General features: G+C 32.7%; 1 protein-coding gene across 3 annotated transcripts in view; it reads left to right on the top strand.

Annotated features, from left to right (window-relative positions):
- Positions 1 to 18,289, top strand: part of ATRNL1 (attractin like 1) — a 1,148,868-nt gene that overhangs the window by 211,361 nt on the left and 919,218 nt on the right. For all 3 annotated transcript variants that reach the window (XM_001377496.5, XM_007478946.3, XM_056803697.1), the window contains exons 18-19: positions 5,455 to 5,673; positions 13,418 to 13,555. In XM_001377496.5, coding sequence (XP_001377533.4) covers positions 5,455 to 5,673; positions 13,418 to 13,555 — 357 coding nt within the window. The remainder of the gene's footprint in view (positions 1 to 5,454; positions 5,674 to 13,417; positions 13,556 to 18,289) is intronic.

Here is an 18,289-nt window from a genome sequence, read left to right as displayed (position 1 = left end):
AGTCCTTAGATCAGAGTTTTTTGATCACTGTTCCTATACCCTAATACAGTAGCTTTTATATGCATCTTTTAATGTTGCATGCTTTCATTTATGAAATTAACTATTGAACAATGAGTTACCATAGTCTTTTGCCATATGCCAAGGGAGTCATGGTTGTCAAAAAAAGGTGATTCATGTTCATGTTGTGCTTTAAAGTAATTTCTTCACAACAAGGCACTTTTTTTTTCAATGATGCTGGAGGATAGGTAGTATAAGAATTATTATTTTAGTTTTACTGATTAAGAAATTTTTGAGACATTAAATGGCATTCCAAGGGTCACATCAGGTAATGTGCATTAGAAGAGAGATTTGAATTCTGGTCTATGCAAGTGTTGACTTAAATGCTATTTCTCCTACAACAATAAAATATCATAGTGTAAAGAGGTAGTGAAGTCTGTTCTCTAGGAGTTTATAATCTCATTATGTGAACTTGGAAATTACTCCATACTACTTGGATGTACTTTAGGGGAAGATAAAGTTGTAATCTCCTGATTGAACAATGAAGATACTTAGTTCTCACCTTATAGTGAAGCTAGAACTTTAAGCTAAGTCTATTTTTAGATCTAATACAAAAAGCTGTTTAGTAAATATAAAGATTAAATTAATCACAAAAGGTCAAGTAACTCACAAATGGTGAACTTAACAAAGAAGTGTTAAGTAACTCAAAAATCTAATCAAAGAAGGTGAGAACTAGAAGTATGGGCAGTCCTGGAGAAAACCTTTGATGTAATTGGCAGATGTGAAAATTTAGAGGATGAGACAGAAGGGTGAAAAGGTCTATATGAGCAGCCTGGGCAACTCAGCCTGAAGGAGCTCACTCAGTTTCCTTGCATCGGTCTCCTGGTGAGTGATAAGACTAACTTCCCTTTCCCTTGGGCTCAGGGAGGCCCCTTTGACCAACACCTTTAACTCCTGCCTGGCCTAGCCTGAGCTGGAGCAATTTAAATTCTCTCTCTCTCTTGCTCTCTTCCTTATTTCCTTCTCTCTATATTAATTAAACTCACCATATTTTCCAGCTGACTTGGGTATTTTATTATTTGGGATTTTCCCTGGTGACCAATTAATTTAGATTTTTAAGTCAAAATGATAAAATTATCCTTTACAATCATCACATTCTTAAGATAATACAGAAGATAACTACTTTTAATTTGCAAAATCTAGATGATTTTTTAAAATGTTAGAACTATAGTTTTTAGAAAAAATATAACATCTATTTTAGTCTTAAAATTTTAAAAAATCAAGCATATGTTAGAAATGTTAAGAAATCAAATTAATTGTGTTTGGATTTTCTAACTTAATGTATATTTAAAGAACGAACATCATATATAGTTTTTGAAATTTATGGATCTCTGCTTTCAGTGATATGGACACCATATCCACCAATGCTGCTTCTTATCTCATTATGATTCATTATGCAACCTTTGTGACTTACTATAACCAGAAACATTCCAAAAATCATATCCATTTTTAAATTACCTAGAATGTGTTTCTCAAGATGTTTCTATCATTTAATAGTTTTAGGATGGAAATTTAGATTTTTAATTGAAAAAAGAATAAGAGTAAAATCTTTATTTTTTAAATGGGTTTAGCTGAATCATTTAATTGATGCTAACAAGATTTTAATAGAAAGTAAAAGTTGACATAGTATCATATTCAAGAAAATAAAGTGCATTGCTGTTCAAATGAAGCCATATTAAATTTTAGTCTTAAATTGTTTTTAGATTGAGCATATACAGAATAGTTAGATGTTTTAAGATATCAAATTGTTAACATTTTTCTAACTTAATGTACTTTTATGAATGAGCATCATGCACAGTTTTGAAATTTATGGATCTCTATTTCAATGTTGTGGACACTGCTTCCACCAAATCAGATTTCAACATCATTGTGATTCATTGTGAGTTACAATGACCAGAAATATATTTTAAAAAATTTATACATTTTAAATAGGTATTTAAAAATCCATTACAAAATCTCCTCAAAAGAAAAATTATTTGTAATATCTGTTCTCTTTTAGTCTTAAGCTTTTAAAAATTAAACACATGAGGCATAGTTTGTTAGACATTTAAGAAATCCTGAGTTGGTTCTAAAATTTTCAAAAGGAGTGATATTTAGGATCATTTAATTAAACAACAACAGTAACAGAAAATCCATACATTAAGATAAATTTTCTTCTGTCAATTTACATTCACATAATCGAAAATTCTGGAATGTTTTAGTAAACTTTTAAAATTAAGTTAAAAAGTAAAGTTCTTTTGAAATATATGTAGACTTGATACCTTTCTGAAATACAAAAAAAATCAGGTAGTTATTGTTATAGAACTACAGATTTAGGGAAGTGACAACACACTCCCTTGGCTTGAAGGTCCTTTCCACCCCATGTCTACTAGCAGAATACTTTATAATTGAAAAATAATAAAAATCTTAATTGACAAAGCCACAAGTCTTCCCATTTGTTGACGTAGGAAATAGACAGCTTCCTTGTAGTTCTTAATGAATTCAGCATTGTCCGCAAAAGTAGTAGAATTTCATTACCAGTACTATCACCTTTACCCACCTTCCTGTTTTGTGTTAAAACAAGAGGGAATGAGTACCGTTCTAAATTTGGGCACTGTTTTCAAACTGCATTGACAGTGTTCCCAAAAATTTATAAAGGAGATCCTTTTATTTGCACCACTATACCTGTGCATAGAACTGCTTCTCATAATCATACTACTCCAACTGATGGTTTTCTTGCTAACAACCAACAATGGCACAGCAAATGGTGCTTTAATGGGAGCCTTTGAGGTCTTGGCTACATGCAGCAACTACCCCAGTAGGATACTAGAGACCTCTTGAGCACATTGCAAAATGGCTGCTCTTACCATCTAAAGTTCTCTGGGGACTTTTAGCGCCCAGGTATGTTTCTGTTGGCAGCAGTAAGATGTATTCCTCAAAATTCCCCCATTGCACGTGGTATCTGTGGAATCACTTATTTGGCCCCTTTGATATCAGACTTCTACAACACCAGAGGACCAGTAGGAAGGATGTCCACTAGATACGGCATCATGGTGGCACAAATGCCCCAAAAGAGGCAAGATCTTATCTACTGATAACATAATAATCAGTTAAATTCCTTTATCTCTTATTCCATATAGAGCTATTGCTATGCCAGAAGAGACAACTAAAGATCTGTCCTTTGAGACCGATATGTTGCCCCAAATTTCAAGTGAGTCTATCAATCCCCTTCAAGTAGATTCATTGGCTTAGATGGTCATAAAATCACCTGGTTCTAGATCTTATGACCCCACGGGGAGGAGCTTGTTCTCTGAATAACCAATTATGTTGCTCTTGAATCAGATGATCAGGAGAAATGAAAAAACAAGACTTAAAAAAAATTCAACGTGTGATACTAGAAACACAACTACTGACTCCAGGAGACACCTTAGTGGAATCCCTTTGTTTATTTAGCTCCAGGGAAATGGTCTGGTAGGCACTTTTGGTAAATGGACCCTAATTGTTTTCTGTCAGTAATTCTTTTTAGACTTTGTATATTAAAGCTTGATCAGGCTGGTCTCAGAGAGTCTCTTGCAAGTGTTCTTGGCTCACCAGGACAATGTTAAAAATTTTATAGAATTAACTTACAGCTAGTGATCTTTAGGAGGTTAAACTTCTTGTGGATCAAAAGGGAAAATTAAAAAAACCAAAACAACTCCATTTTCTATTACCATTGACATTTTGTGCAGCTGCTGCGGTCGTCTCATTTTCTTGAGTTAAGTTTAGTTTTCCTTAAGTCATGTAATTTTGGGGAAATAATTTATATAGTATCACTAACTTTTGAAGGATATAGGTACATGTAATCTGTCAAATTCCAAACTTTGGAGGGTCCCTAAATTTTAAAATAGTAATTGCCAAAAGTAGTAATTGTACTTTATTATAAAAATCCTTGTAAATGTCTTTGGGTTCCTTGTGCCTACTGAAGATACCCTGGACCCAATTTGTAATGTTGTTAGGGGTAAAACTTATGGTTGGGTTGAATATATTTTTAGTTGGTTGCCAGGGATTTAAATTCTAAATCCCAATGAAATACTCAAGTCAGAATGGAATTTTATGGTGGTTTATTTACAATAGAGTGAAGATATTAAGGAAGCAAGAAAGATAGGGAAAAAGAGAGAGACTAGGCAGGAGTTCAGAGGCCCCAGCCAAAGGAGGGGAGGGGGGAGAAGAGGATTAAATCTAGCATGGTTTCCAGCCACAAGGCCTCCTCCAAGATGAGGGACCTCCTCAGAAGCTTGTACTTCCAAAAAAGCCAAGGAAAGGAAAGTAAGCCTTATACTCATCCCATGACAGTCTAAAGGAAACAGCCTGAGGTCTCACGCTTGAGCTCCTCCACAGTCAAGTTCCACTGCCAAGTTCCTCTCACAGGAAGTGACGTGAAATATAAAGGTAGTTCTTTACATCACTTCCTGTGTCTCACGTGTACCAATGATGGCTTAAACTTGGCATTGGATGGCCAAGGGGATCAATCAGTTGTTTCTGATTTGTCATTTGCTAGCTCAAGTGGGTCATAGACCTTCCTCCCCCACACTTAATGCTTAAGTAGGGGTGTATACATTCCTGGTTGCCAAAATTCTAAAGACTAAGCAGGGTGGAGTAAATCTAAAATTTACACTGTAATTGCATGACTTGCTAATAAATCACATAGTCCTGTATTTGTTTCCTCAGTAATTATAAACTTTCTCATGACATAGTTCATCTTGTTTAGCCTAATTTCAGACAGTCAGTAAGTCAGTAAAACAAGAATTTATTAAATGTGCATATAAACTCTTAGGCCTTGGGTGTTGGTATGTATAAAAGAAACAGTTTTCTGTTTGTCTTTATGTCATTTGATATATCTACTTGTAGATCTATCCAGAATGATGTATATGATTTATTATATTCTTAAAAATGTTGAATAACTATTTAAGAAATTATGTTAAAACTTTTATATTTTTAGATGAATAGGAGAAAAATGTTAATTGATGCCATGAAATTCAGCATTGCTTTTGAGAATCATTATTTTATGATATATAACTATGCAATCTAATAACTTCCTAAAAATTTAAGAAAGGAGATATATGTATGTATGTATATATATATATATATATTTAAACTACAGTAATATTACCCTCATGATGCAACATAGCAAACTTTCTTAACTTTTCACTTTTTTAGTTTTTTAATTAATTTTGATATATTGTTTTTATAGCTGCTACTTTGGGATATTATTGCCTTAAAATGAAGATTAACAACAGACTACAATTTTATTGTAGTTTCATAGTTATCTCTTTTTAGCTTACCTTGGAAAGAATCTGAAGAGATTTTATGTTAGTTTTTTCTATAAAGTGAATTACAAAGCCATTTAATGTTTGTTACAATTACATTTTTCTTATACAGCCCAGAATTGTTCTGGATTAAGAACATGTGGACAGTGTTTAGAACAACCTGGATGTGGTTGGTGTAATGATCCTAGTAACACAGGGAAAGGACACTGTATTGAAGGCTCTTCAAGGGGACCCATGAAACTTGTTGGGATGCATACCAGTGAAATGACCCTTGACACAAATCTTTGCCCCAAAGAGAAAAATTATGAATGGTCTTTTATCTATTGCCCAGGTAAGAATGGCATGATGAAATTGTCACATGTAAAGTGATTTCAATTTGTGCTCAAATGAACCACCCTCATTTTATTTATAATAGGTACTATAAATTTTTCACTTGGAGCCTAGGTTTAATATATGACCCAAATTATTTAGTAGAATTGAATTCAGAAATGTTATGGCTTTAATAATGAGACACCAGAATAGGCTTCCAAAAGGAAATATATAATATTCTTTCCTAGATTCAGATTCTTACTTAGAGACTAATTCTTACTAAAAATCAACCTAATTGCCTTTCTAGTGAAAACAACCTTGTTACTAACTTTTATTTTAGAGAACTACATAGGGCCCATTTTGACTATATTCCATTTTCATCTCTCCTCTTGCTTTGTTTTGCTTTACATAAAATCCTATATTTGGAAAAGGCTTTACAGACTGTGCAAATGAAAACTTCCCAGAAATTTTTGGAATCATCTCTATAGCATTTCTAAAATCTAATTTAAGTTTAACACTTAAAATTATGGGGAACTCATTTCCTAATAGGGTAAACCATTCCATTTTTAAAAAATTCTCATTGCCTGAATATTTTTCCTTACAAGCTAAAACTAATAGATAACAGATCCCATCCATCATTTAGTCCTAATTTGCCTTTGGGAGTTAGATAAAAGTTTTTACATGTATCTATATGTATCTATACATATATATATCAGTTGATATATATCAACATTTTTCTAACTCTGTCATCCATTTCTATATATCTGATATCTATATATTTCTCCGTCTATCTAGCTACTCTTTGTTTATGTATCACAGAGTTCAGGGATTTGAAGCTATTGTTTATATATTTCCAAGATTTCTTTTTTTGAAGCTTAAAATCCATGTTTATGTCCGTTATGCTTATGGTTTCTAGACTCTTCAACATTCTGGTCACCCTCAAGCTAATACACTCTAGTTCCTCAGTGTGTCTCATAAACTCTGTCTCTAAATACTGAATATGATTTTCTGTATTTGTTCTGACTGGTGTACAATACAGTGGAATCATTAATTTTAAACTGATTTATTATTCATCTACCATGTATAAAGTACTATCCTATGTATTTGAGATACAGAGATAAAAATCAAATAGTCCTCAACCCCAAACAGTGGGAGTGCTACCACATTTACACAAATAAATGAATAAAATGCAATTTTAGATGTGTGCCCTAACTGCTGATGAAGAGTTGAACCTAAAATGAGACCACATAAAAGAACAGCTCCAAAAGAGATATTGATGGAGTTCATTCCAGAGTAAGAGATAGCTTAAGTGAATGTGCAGAGGCAGGAGATGGAATATCTATCTCAGGGAACAGCTAGACTTTCAATTCACCTAGAAGGTGTTATAAAAGATAGTGCCATGAGATAAACCTGGACAAACTAGGGATGAATTTTTCTTTTAGTAAAACATGATGACACTTCATTTAGACCTGAACTATATAGTTTTTAAACCTTTGAAATTGTATATCTCATTGTCATCTCAAGCTCAACAAGTTCAAAACAAAACTTATTTTCTTGCTCATCTCCACCCCCCCCTTTCAAACTTCTCTATTACTATGAAAAGCATAATAATAACCTTAACTTGGAACTTGTTTGGCTTTCATTTGCCCCACATATCCAATCCATTGCTAAATCTTGTGATTTCTACCTCTACTCTTGTATGAGTCCCCTTTTCGTTCCTCACACAGCTACCACCCAAGTTGAAATCCTTGTCACTTCTTGCTCAGATAGCTCAGATAGTTAGATAGCCTCTAACTATTATCCCTGCCTCTTGCTCAGATAGCTCAGATAGTTAGATAGCCTCTAACTATTATCCCTGCCTCAAACTCACTCCATCCATCTTCTCACTCAGCTACCACTGTGATTTTTCTAATGCACAGATGTGTCCCACACTACTCAGCAAACTGTGGTAATTCCCTGTGTACACCATCAGATATAAAGCCATTTAAAGCTCTTCATAACCTGGACCATTTCTACCTTTCCAGTGCTATTACTTCTTAGTCCTTTCTCCAAACTTATTCAGTTACAATGACTTACTTGTTCCTCCTCCTCCTCCAGGAGATTCCATCTGTTATTTTTATGTCTTTGTGGCATAAATGGCATCCCTCATTCCTGAAATGCTCTTTTTTTTTAATCTTAGAATGGGCACTAAGTGTTGATTACAAGGAGAAAAGCTGTAAAGGCTAAGCGATTTGGTTTAAGTGATTTGCCCAGGATCACAAGCTAGGAAGTGTCTGAGACCAATTTTGAATGTGGGACCTCCCTTCTCCAGGTCAAACTTTCCATCCTTTGAGCAACCTAGCTGTCCCCCTGAAATGCTCTTTATTTTCATCTTTGCCTCTTGGCTTTTCTGGCTTGCTTCAAGACTCAGCTTAGTGGTAAATAAATGTTTATGGTCTGACTTAAATCTTGACATTTTCATGCAGCACTTCCCAGTCCCCCAGCTGCTAGTGTCTTGCTCTTGAGGATTATTAATTATTTTATTTGGATACATAGTTATTATATATTGTCTTTCCTATTAGAACGTGAGCCCCATTAGGGGCTTTTTTGCCTTTCTTTGTCACAAAATCTTCAGAGCTTAGAGCAGTGCTTGGAAAATAGTAGATGCCTAAAAAATGCATGCCACTTTGACTTGACTTTCTCATTTTTTGAGATCTATTCTTTTTACTTTTTTGGAGTACATATAAGAAATAATTTTCAGTAATTATTTTCTGAAATTTTGAAATCTCAGTTCTCTTCCTTCCTCTCTATGCTTTCCTAGATAGTAAATAATCTGAGATAGGTTGTATCATTACTGTCACACAATAAATATTTTCATATTCTCCATATCATGAAAGAAGATATAATTGTACATATAAGAAATAACTCATGAAGGAAATAAAATGAAAAGTGGTATGTTTCAATCTGTGTTCAGACTTTAACAATTCCTTCTGTGTCTATGGATACTATTTAATTATGAGTTGCTTGGGTTTGCCTTGCATCCTTACATTGCTGATAATAGTTCAGTTCTCTACAGATGATCATTGTAAAATAGTTCTGAAACAGTATACAATGCTCTTATTTTGCTCACTTCATTCTTCAGTGGTTCATGTAAGTTTTTCCAGATTTCTCACCCTGCTCCTTATTTCTTATGGCACAATAGTATTCCATTACAACCATATATTGAAGTTGTTCATTCATTCCCCAATTGATGGGCATCCCCTCAGTTTCTAGTTCTTTGCCACTACAGGAAAAGCTTCTATAAATATCTCTGTACACATATGTCCTTTCCCTTTCCCTTTTTCTTTTATTTCTTTGGGTTAAAAGGTATGCATGATTTTATGGCCTTTGGGGTATGGTTCAAGATTGCTCTCCAGAATTCTTGTATTAGTTCAGAGCTCCACCAGCAGTGTATTAGTGTCCCAAGTTTTCCTCATCCTTTCCCCCTTTTTGGGTCATATTAGCCAATCTGATGGGTGTGGACTTCATCAATTATTTGCATATTTTTTCTTGTTTAAAAAGCTTCAGTGGTATGATATATGTTGTTCATATATTATCATGAAATATGCATTTCCCATTTCCTCATGCAGTGAAACAAGATGTATATTGCTTACAATAGGGAATAATTCATTGAGGAAATAGAATGAAGAACAGTATGTTTTCATCTGATTCAAGTTTCATCTGTTCTTTCTATGGTAGTGTATATCCTTTTTTAGTACAACCTATATCATTTCAGCTGCCTTCTTGGGGAGAGGTGAGAAGGGGAACAAAGAATGAGGCAAAAATTTTTAGATGTAGTTAATATGAAAATTTGTTTCTCCTGGGTGAGCATATTTATTTAATTTATCACATATTTATAACAATCATATGTATCATACTATTGTTATGTTGCATATTACATTACATATAAAAATTAAAAATAAATGGCAAGAAAAAAGAATTAGCATTTATGATGAGATAGAGAATAAAAATAATAGTTTTTCCCTCATCAACAAGCTTATTGTCTTTAAAAATAGGTTTTTATAGAGGATTATAGTCTGTAAAATAAATTGAACTTTGAACCAGAAAAAAAAAACTTCATTGTTTTCCTGATGCTTTTAGGGTAAAATACAAAATTTAAAACATTTCATAGGCTCCAGCAAATCTTTCCAGCCTTTTCATACTTATCTTCCTCATACATGCTACATTTTTTTCCAAATTAACCTACTTGGTGTTTCCCATCCATGATATTCCTTATTCTGTCCCTGTGGATTTTGCCAGCCCCCATGCCTGGAATTCTTTTACTTCTTTCCATCTTTTGTAATCCCTTTATTCCTTTAAAGATTTATCTCAGGTTTTGTTCCTGACTTGAAGTCTTTCTCTTGGAGGAGATATGTGTTTTCTTCTTAATCATGAAAATAATTTTTGTTTATTTTGTATATATTTTCTATTCAATTATCTGTATGCAGGTTGAAAAGTGAATGCTGATTGTTTCTATCTTTGTATTTACAGCATCTAGGATATGGTAGATAATTAAGGAAATGTTTATTGAATTAAATAGTTAAATTATCAGTGTGAGAGCATTTATTTGTTGCCCTTACTTTTCTAGGTTGTTTTTTACTTTCTAGAGGGTTGGATAATTATTCATTGTTAGGATTATGTTTGAGGGAGTAGGCTTTAAAGGGCTGCATTTCAGAAAAGTATATGAGCTTAAGGGTTTGCATTTTGTGATGCTCATTAGCATTTTTCCCTTTAATTTGAAGTTTGGATTTGGGTTCTCAATTAAAGAAGTTGCTAGATAAAGAATCTGTGGATTTTTGAAATATTAATGTACATGTACTATAATCCCTCTCCAAGAGCCCTATGAGTCTGGCCATGACAGTTCATCACAAATCCTGACTGATACAATTAAATAGTAATAGTATCAAATATGGAATAGTTACCAATTGGATGGTTACCATTTAAGTGTAACATTTTGGTCACCCATCATGTAAGATCTCATAAGTCTCTCACATGGGAATACAAACATCGTATGTATTCTCTGGGTGACTTACTCACTGGTAGGTCTAGCTTCCCATAGAAGAACTGTCACCCTGTGGTTACACCAGATTCTTTCAGGGTTCTTGGGTAGCCCTTTTGTGTGATAATATACTCCCCCTACTTACAACTAAGCTCTTGAGCCTCTTCTTACAGAAATCAATCACTCACAAAGATAACATTTAAAAAAATTTTAGCTATAAACTTTTATTTAGCAATGAAGCTATAAATAATAGTAATGTCATGGTGCTCACATGAGTGAAGTGAAGATATAAATAAAATACATTATAAACATGGATCGCCTTCTCCAGCCAATGCATTCCGTGCCTGTGGAGCAAGATGACCACACCCAGGAGCCAAGCAGAGAAGTACAGAAAGGAAGGATTCCCATGTGTTTAGGATCACCTCTTTCTGGTTTGATTTGTTGCTATTGGTCTCTTCAAGAAACATTGATTACACATGAAACCATTTTTCTGCTAATGCTTATCTTCTTGTCTTCCCAATTTTCCATTTGGAGAAAGCTTCCCTTCTTCTCTTAATCCAATTTCATAATAAATGAGCCCACTCAATTTAGAATCTCTCTTAAAAGGATGTTGAGAAAGTGTTGCAGTATTAATTTGAATAGCCATTTCCTTTTAGTTGAAAATTGCATAGTTCTTCAGGTTGGAGACCAACTGGCCCTGTTGTCCAGACCTAGCTAGATGTTCACTTGCCATGACTCTGTGTTGACCAATACAGCTGTAGAAAACAGAGCACATAAGAAAGCAGCCTAAATTAGTTTTCTAGGCAAGACAAACAAATCGAACCAGCTTTTTTATTCACTAGCATTCTATTTAGTCTGATTAATTCTTAGCCTCTAAACCCTCTACAGAAGTGTCAAAAAAAAAATTCCCCTTTCTGCTTTTTCCTCCGCCAGCATAAGGCTATAGCAAAGAGAAGCCAACATTTCTAGGAAATTTCACCACCTCTCAAGCTCTAGGGAATGCTCCAGAGAAGTGTCTCCAATGAAAGAGAGCCTCTCTCTAAGCAATCAGATGTCATGTAGCTGAACCTATTTATCATCTTACTGTTGGCTACTTCTTCACACAGCTCTTGGAGAGCTGATTGTGATTCCTTGCTATTTCTTAAATCTTCTTTTGCCAGGTTCTGCGCTCTTCAGACTCAGATTCAGCCTTCCTATATTTTTTCAATGACTTATATTGGAGCCTTCTAGCATTCAGTGACTTGCCTTTCACTTAAAAAGTAAGAAATTACCAAATTTTCCCTATAAAATTGACACTCTTTATTCATCATCCCTGAGTCTCTAAACAATTATATCATTTTTCATTTATGTGAGTTTTAATCTCTTTAAGTTTTAAAAACAGTTATGTGCAAATGTGCTGGGGAAACAATGTCCTAGAGCTCTAAGTTCTCAAAATGGTCCATCATTTCATTTTTCCTTGAACCTATGTTACTTTGTACTCACATTTTCAGTTTTTAATAAATAAAAATTCTTTTTTCCTCTCCTTTAAACCAAACTCTTTAAATAAAATGGGACATTTATTCATCACCATACATCTTTCACAAGAATCTATTTTCTGTGTCCAACTGCTGAAATCCTATTTGAAAATTGTTTTCTGCTTTTTAATAGGTTTTTTTTTTTATTAAAACAAAGCTCACTTTCTACTCCTGAGAGACATGAAAATGTCTATCTCTGACCAACACAACATTTAAAGTCATTTATCAGTTAATATAACTTTTCCTAAGTACTATTTTTGCCCTTTGCTGCACTAAACTGCTTCTTATGAAAAAGACAATGCTTTATTTTTAAGAACCAGACTACTTAAGTTCAGAGTATCACATAATCTAGTTGGCCACAGAAATTTTAACAGAAGTTTTCTTTGGTCATAGAGTATTGTGATTTGCATTGATACAAGCATATATCTTTGAACTATTACAATACAGCATAGTAGCCTCTCCCATGTTCTTTACTCCATAACCTTATTATACATGAATTCCAAGGGAAAATAGGATCTATAGGATGCCTACAGTAGAAAGACAGAGATAAAATTAGTCAGTAATGATGTATTAGCTGCCTTTTATATTATAGGCAATGTGCACAAAACTGAAATGTAAAAGTATCCTTTATGGTCAATCTCATGATGTTTGATGAATATTATTAGAATGTTAGGTAAATATTAAAAAAATAAAATTTTCCAACATTAAGTAAATATTTATATTAATGAAAAAGAATACAAATTTCATTAGCTTTAATATTACTATACTTCATACTACCAAATTCTATAGTCTTATTTTAAAAATACATTTCTGTAATTTAAGTGTGAATTATAACTCTTTAGTATAATTATATTTCATATTATAATGATCTTTTAAATTTTTATATCAATCATTTAGAAATCATAATTACACATATCAGTTATACTTTTGAAAATTTTTCATTCAATTTCTAAACTTTGCATCTTGGATGATATAAGGTACATCCTAAATACACAATGAATTATAATATATTTGTTTATACTTTTAGTAATGTGAAGAATCTAGGAAGAACAGGAATTTAAATCAAAGACCTAAAAATGACATTTTAGGAATGATGTTTTAACTTTATTGTTTAGACTTAAAAAATTATATCATTCATACATTCACAGTTTCATTAAATGCCCAATTTATTGATTTCATAGTTCCTGCAGAATCCTAAGAGAAAAATTGAGAATTTTGTATGTTGTTCTCTCCAGCTTGCCAGTGTAATGGACACAGCACTTGCATCAATAATAATGTGTGCGAGCAGTGTAAAAATCTCACTACAGGGAAACAGTGTCAGGACTGTATGCCAGGATATTATGGAGATCCTACCAATGGAGGACAATGTACAGGTAAGGCTGTTTTTTTCTTTCAGGATAGTTTGATTTCATTTCAAAGAGAGAATTTTTTCAACTGAGAAAAACATAAATTCAATAATAAGTTTTTGTTTTTGTTATTTACAATTAGCTTCTATATTTTCAGGAGGATAATCTCTATTGACAGCTGTTTCCTCAAGTTGTTTCTGCAGTTGGGGTATACCAACAACTGCTGAAATTGTGTAAGTTTTTTCTTTGGAGATGTGTAAAAGTATTGAAAAATAAGGTTTACTACTTAAATTATATTATTTTAGGATATTTGGATATTATTAGGATTGTTTGGATTAGGATATTATTTTAGTATTGTTTGCATCAAAAGTAAAGTGCAGTATTTTATTTAGTAAGTAAGCTTTATTTGAGCTATACAAAATTTTTGGGAGCTAAGAAAGTCATGTTTATTTAAGTAAGGAAAAATGAATTTTTTCTCACAACTGGTGATTTACTATTCTAAATAACAGTGATTCATGTTACGATTCTAAATATCAATATTTTTCCTTATAGTATCTCTCTTTTTGTTCCTTTGTAACCTGAATATGTGTTTACAATTGCTTTACTTAAGAAAATGGAAAAAATTATTCTTTTAATTAAAAAAAAATATTATAGACATTTCGGTTCCTATGTATAATTTACTTCCTTTGGGCATAATTTTCTGATTATGTTTATATTTATTCTGATTATGAATTTAAAACTGGAGACTATTATATATAGTGTGTATATATACGCATATTTAATTGTATAATATGCATATTTCTATATCTTCACATATGTAAACATGTACATGAAATTTGGAGTAAGTAAAATTATATGTAGTAACACCTATAAGTAAGATTATTGTTTTATTTTTATATCTTCTGCTGAAAATTTGTCAGAAAACACAAAAAATTTAATGTTTTTGTAAACTGTTTCAATGTATTATGCAGAAAAATCCTGCATTTTGACTTTCTATTTTTTTATGGAATAGTAATAGTTCATTATATTCAGGAACATTTTGTTCAGTATTTCCCAAAAGATGGACATATAATTTGTTTACAGCTTTTGACTACCACAAATACCATTGTTAGGAATATTTTGGTGCCATTCTTCCTGACCCCACTAGTGGGATCACACTGCATGAAAAGATATGAACTACTTATTAACTTTTCTCAAGTGATTTCAACTTATCCTTAAGAAAAAAATAGATATTTTAATAATTTAATAACTTATACTCCAATCTTCACAGACTTGCTATTTTTTCTAAGTCATTCTTTTTAGTAACTTTTATTGGAAGTGACCTGATTATTTAATTTACATTTCTCTTAATTTGAATAAGTTTTCATATAACAATTTATAGTTTGCATTTTTTTCTTTTGAAAATTACCCATATTCTTAAAAATGCATAGTTGAAGTTCATTTTAAATCTAATACATTTATTGTATTAGATTCCTTATAGATTTTGTTTGTTAGACTTTTATCAAGAGAAGTTTGAAAAAAAACTTTCCTTTCTTAGTTTTTAAATTTTCTGTTGCCTGATTAAATAATATGATTAATCAAATTTATTTTTCTTTGAAGTTTCCTAAGTCCAATAATTTTGGACCAGAATGGCCACGTGAAAATACATAGGGAAGTCATTAGAGCTTGGGTAAATTTATTCCTGGGGAAAATTAGGGAGACATCAAAGGAGGAGCATAAAGTAGTTTGGGCCAGGTCTCTTTAACAAATACAAAGAGTAGAGATGAAAGCCAAAATTTAGAATAAAACTTTCACTTCAAGAATGCGAGTCCAGAGATCAGGAGGAAAAGAACCAGAGCTCTAATTAAAAGGTAGTTGTATCTAAATATCTGTTTTATTTTGTATCCCTACCTGCACTCCTGAAGTAGGAAATAGATTTGTCAATCCTGATTTTTCTTTTTCTTTTTCTTTTTTATTCAGTGCTTAGCAATATCTTTTTTATAGAATTTAGTCAGGGGGAAATTTGTTGTACTTTGTAAATTTTTGTTGAATTGTTCAATTTAATTTTCAATAGTCTCTAATTTAGAATTAGAAGAAATAGTTGTAAATTTGTTTTTTTAAATTATTGTTAAGATTGCAAAAAAGGTGTTCTTTTCATATTATTCAGTTACTACATATCAAATAATAATTATTCAGTAATAACAGCTATAACTTATATAATGCTACTATGTGCCAGGCATCTTAGGAATATTATCTTATTTGATCCTCACAACAATCCTGGGAGGTGGACACTATTATTATCTCCATTTTATGGTTGGGGAAACTGTGACAAACAGAAGTTGAATGACTTGCTCAAGGTCCTCTAATAATTGTTGGAGGTTGTATTTGAACTCATATCTTCCTGATTTAAGGCCTGGTAGCTTTCAAATGCCTTCAGAATAGTGCCTTTGTACAATTGGGAAAGACAAAATTAAGACATGGTCTTAACCTCCATGAAGCTGACAGTCTAGGAGAAGAGCTACAATTGCCTTTATTTTTAATTTAATTTTTATTGCCATGCAAAATGCTCCCTTCCATATTGGTTATCATTGTAAGAGCAAACTCATACATAACCCAGACCCTAAAGTAAAACCATAAATACACTGATCTGAAAGATGACTCCAACAGTTCTTTCTCTGGAGGTTGATAGCATTCTGTATCATAAGTCTTTCAAGATTGTCCCAGATCATTGCATTGCTGAGAGTAGCCAAGCTTTTACAATTGTTGTCCAATATTGCTCTTAAGGTGTGCAGTGTTTTCCCAGTTCTGCTTATTTCACTCTTCATCAGTTCCTGTAGATCTTTCCAGCTTTTTCTGAAATTATCTGATACAATTGACTTTAGTACTTCAAGGATCAGCTAGATAGGGTGTTTTTTTGTTTACTGGTTTGTTTTGGTGTTGTTACTATGAAAGGGAATTCTTTATTCTTTGTCTATTTTGAATTAACACTTTTGAAAGGGAACTTTTTATTCTCTTTATCTATTTTGAGTTAATGCTTGGTTATGGGAATTTAAGTACTCCTACTTAGAACCGCACCAGACTGTGAAGTGTGAATCACACTTTCTTTTAGTACCCCTACTTAGTACCTCACCAGACACTAAGTAAGAGTGTTCCCAAGCCATTTGCTAAAATGGGTTAACACCTTAATCAGTCAGGAAGTTGTGAATCCTTTTGATAAGAGTTTATACCTCCAGAGGATGAGAAGTGGATCCCAAAAGATATTGCCTCCCTGGGCAGTTTTAGACAATTCGAAAGCTATGATTGGCCCCTGTAAAGAGAAGAAAGGAAAGGAAGTCACCATAAAAGCCCTGAATTTCTGGGGTTGGAGGTCATCCTCGACAGGTGATGTGTAGTCATGGAAATAAATAAATCCAGATAAATCACCTTGGGGAAATAATAATAATTGTACACATTAAATTAATAAGATATTATCTCAGAGGAAGACTTTATGTGTTCCTAGGAGATAACATCAGGAGAACATACATATCTTTCTAAAGAAAACCTTTAAGCTTTGCTGAGACTATCTTAAGGGGGGAGTTTATTTTCCTCCTCCAACATGTAAATAATTTGTACATAACATATACATAGGTATTGAAGTTGTACAGGTCTGTATATTTATATAGGTGTGTATATTGGTAAAGTATTATAAAGTTTTGATTTTATTAGTATAGTAAGTTGATTTTTGAGTTTTAATGTAGTTAGTTTTGGTTTTCTATATTAGCAATAGGATAAGGTCTTAACATAGTAAAGTTTTGTTTGAATTATTCAAATAGGATTTGTAAGATACAGTTTGCATGAGTTTTGCATAGTTATTTTAGATAGACTTTAGTTTTTTGTAAAACACAAGATAAATTGGTTTTTATAACTGTATTTTATTGTTTCAAAAGTTTGCATTTTGCGTTTTGAATTTCTGTAATTGTATGTTTTGTGCTTGCATTTGTACAAGTATGTTTTCATTGAAATTTTCTTTTCTTTGATTTATATCCCTAGTTCAGGTTAGCATAGATAAGGTATAGCAATAAGAATAGGAGAAGATAAGTATAAAATTAAGATGATTTTTTGGGGGGAATATAATAATAATAAGCTTAGGAATAGCTTAACAATTACATAGAATAGTGAGCATATGGGAGAGATTTTTTATCTCTCCCATATTCTCGAAGGGGGTAAATTATAAGGATATAAGAAATTAAGTCTTGTTATATTAGTTTAGAGATAAGACGTGAAGAAGCTAGCTTGAGAAAGAATTAGAGTTTGAAACAGAGTTGAGACAGAGTGTCAGTTTCAAATGTTGACAGTGTATGGGGGAGGGGTAATGGTTTTTCTGTGGCAGTTGGTCTCAGAGAGTTACTCTCTCTCAGAGTTCTGGGAGCAGGTGACATCTTCTTTTCTCTCTCTCCTCATTGTCTGCAGTAAAAGAAAGAAGTGAAAAACCTGAAGGAGCTAAATGATTTCCTTTTCCAACTTGGGAAACACTAGGGACTGTCTATTGCTGTTACGTAAATTGTTTTTATATCTGAGAAGACCAAAGAAAGGCCTGGTCTTTGATTTGGACTCTTTGTCTACTAAGGCTCAGAGTTGTTTCTTGTTTCTTGCTGAGGCTCAGCCATCTGGCCTTTGTTATTTTTATAACATTGAGACAAAGTTAAGAGTTATATACTTTGTAGAATGATAATAGGGTTTAGTTTGGGTTAGTCAGATCAGTAAGGATCAGTGTAGCCTGTGGAAACAGGAGAAGTGCCTCCT

This window comes from Monodelphis domestica, chromosome 1 (genome assembly GCF_027887165.1).
Source record: "Monodelphis domestica isolate mMonDom1 chromosome 1, mMonDom1.pri, whole genome shotgun sequence".
NCBI classification, from domain to species: Eukaryota; Metazoa; Chordata; class Mammalia; order Didelphimorphia; family Didelphidae; genus Monodelphis; species Monodelphis domestica.
The sequence above is the reverse complement of the archived record's forward strand: the minus strand, read 5'-3'. Positions and strand labels throughout refer to the sequence as shown.